The 2,094-nt window shown below is 23.4% G+C and overlaps 1 protein-coding gene across 1 annotated transcript in view, besides 2 other annotated features; it reads right to left on the bottom strand.

Moving 5' to 3' along the window:
* The window catches only part of EDI_009850 (uncharacterized protein), a gene marked incomplete at both ends in the record, with an annotated part of 2,211 nt that extends 1,153 nt beyond the window's left edge, over positions 1-1,058 (bottom strand). The window contains one exon of the mRNA XM_001733319.1: positions 1-1,058. This exon is cut by the window's left edge and continues 1,153 nt beyond it. Within this exon, the coding sequence (XP_001733371.1) occupies positions 1-1,058 (1,058 nt within the window).
* Positions 1,059-1,284: 226 nt separating this feature from the next.
* Positions 1,285-1,322: a sequence feature (AT_rich).
* A 328-nt stretch (positions 1,323-1,650) lies between these two features.
* Positions 1,651-2,094: a repeat region.

Raw genomic sequence — 2,094 nt, forward strand, 5'->3', positions numbered from 1 at the left:
ATAGAGAAATCTTCTTCACTCGATATAGAAATTGGTTCTGAGTTTGTTCCTTTATTTGTTACTGTTTTGTCTTGGGATACAATTATTTGTTTTTCTATTTCAGGATATGATGAATCTTGTTTCGATTGAGTTATTTTTTGTTCATTTGCTAAAATAATTTGTTTATTTTTTTGGGTGTTTGTTGTTGTTTGAGTAGTCATATAGTAAATTTCATCCAGTTTCTGAAAGAAATCAATAGAAGAATATTTTTTTGGATCAGGTTGTGGTATATTAAAAGATTGTAATTGATTATGAAGAGGTTCTACTATTTGTTTATCCACTGAGTTATAAAAAAATGAATCAGTTTGAGTTGTTTGTTTTTGGAACTCCTTAAATGAAAAGAGGAAGAAATTGTCACAACAATCTGAAATGAACTTATTTGAATTTAAAAGAAATTCAATCATTGCACTAATCTTTAATTTAGGTTGATCAATAAATCCAACAACATTATTAAAATAACGTTCTACAATATATTTTTCTAACATAAAACTGATTTGTACCATTGGTTCTGTATAATCGAAATACCGTTTTGGAGAAAATAAAACTTGAATTTTATTTTGGCGAAGAATATCCATTAAAGGAATAAGATATTGTTTATAATAAACATTAAGTATAATATATGTTTCACCATAATACTGATACACTTTTCTTTTGGTATTTATTTTTTGAATCAATGAACTATAAAACCAAGAAATAAACTGTGATGAAGAATAAAATAAAGAACACACATCACAAAAATAAATGTATTGTTTATCTATTAAACTACTTAGATATTCTTTTGGTAGACACACTAATAAAGGAAGAAATGAACCATCAGAACATATACAAATACATACGTTAGATTGTTTAGACTCTCTTTCAAGTATTCTTTGTTCGTTTTCAGTTCCTTTCTTAACGTACTGAAAAATTGATGTTGGTGTTAGTTGATATCCTACTTCATCAAGAAAGAAAATAAATTCTTTTGGAATTTTTTGAGTAGTGAACGAGACTAATTTGTGAAAGTCATTGATAGTATCCATCGGAGATGAGGTCATAATATCTTTCAGTGCTACATCAATTTTGAAGTAATTTAATTTTGAACAGTCAAGTTGAAATAATGATTCATCAAAATGAATTTTATGAAAAATGCAATAATCTTGTATTGTGCTTGTTGTTATTGCAATCCGTTCATTGTTCAATTCTTCCATAAAATTAAGAAGTTGTGTTTCATTGTGTATTTTCAGAACATTCCCAGAACCCCAACTCATTTTAATTTTTTTTAATTTTTTTAATCATTTTTTATTCTTCGTGATATAAAACAAAAAATTAATCCAATAAAAAAACAAATATACTACAGAATAATATATATTAAATACCTTCTTATACACGAATAGAGATGTTTTTTTTATTCACTTGAAAGCATTGCTCTTAACACTATTATGAAATTTTTATTAAACATAAATAGAATGTGTAACATTTTATGTTTTCATCAATTATCATTATAATTAATTAAAATCTAGTTGTAACTTTCATTAATTTGTTATACATTATACAACTATTTCTAAATAGTAATTTATTCTTTTACATGAGTTTCTTCCCTTTTTGATTATACATTTTTAATTATTCGTTAATAAAAATAACAATTAATAGATATATCCACAATTGGATTTTATGGTTATTGAGAAATGTTTATTTCAATGATTTCAATATGTTCTATTTCTATATTAGAGTTCATTTCTATCATATGAGAATTAGAAGTTTCCTCTTCTAATGTGTTACTAGTGTTGAATATGTAAAATATTAAGTATTTAATCTTTTTAATAATATTGTTTGTAGTATTTTGTTGAAGTTGATTTGTAATTTTAGTATTTTTAATCTTCTTACTGTTTCTTTGTTATTAATTTATTGTTAATATTACAAGCATTATTTCTACATAAATTATTTCTCTATTTTGTATTAACTTCTCTTGTAATTCTTTGTATTTATTTATTTTGTAAATATAATTTAATTCATTATTTATATCTTAATATATATCAACATCATTAATATATCAATTTTTTTATCTTTGATGAATTG

The sequence above is a fragment of the Entamoeba dispar genome, genomic scaffold, assembly GCF_000209125.1.
Source record: "Entamoeba dispar SAW760 scf_1105229460475 genomic scaffold, whole genome shotgun sequence".
In the NCBI taxonomy this organism is placed as follows: Eukaryota; Evosea; order Mastigamoebida; family Endamoebidae; genus Entamoeba; species Entamoeba dispar.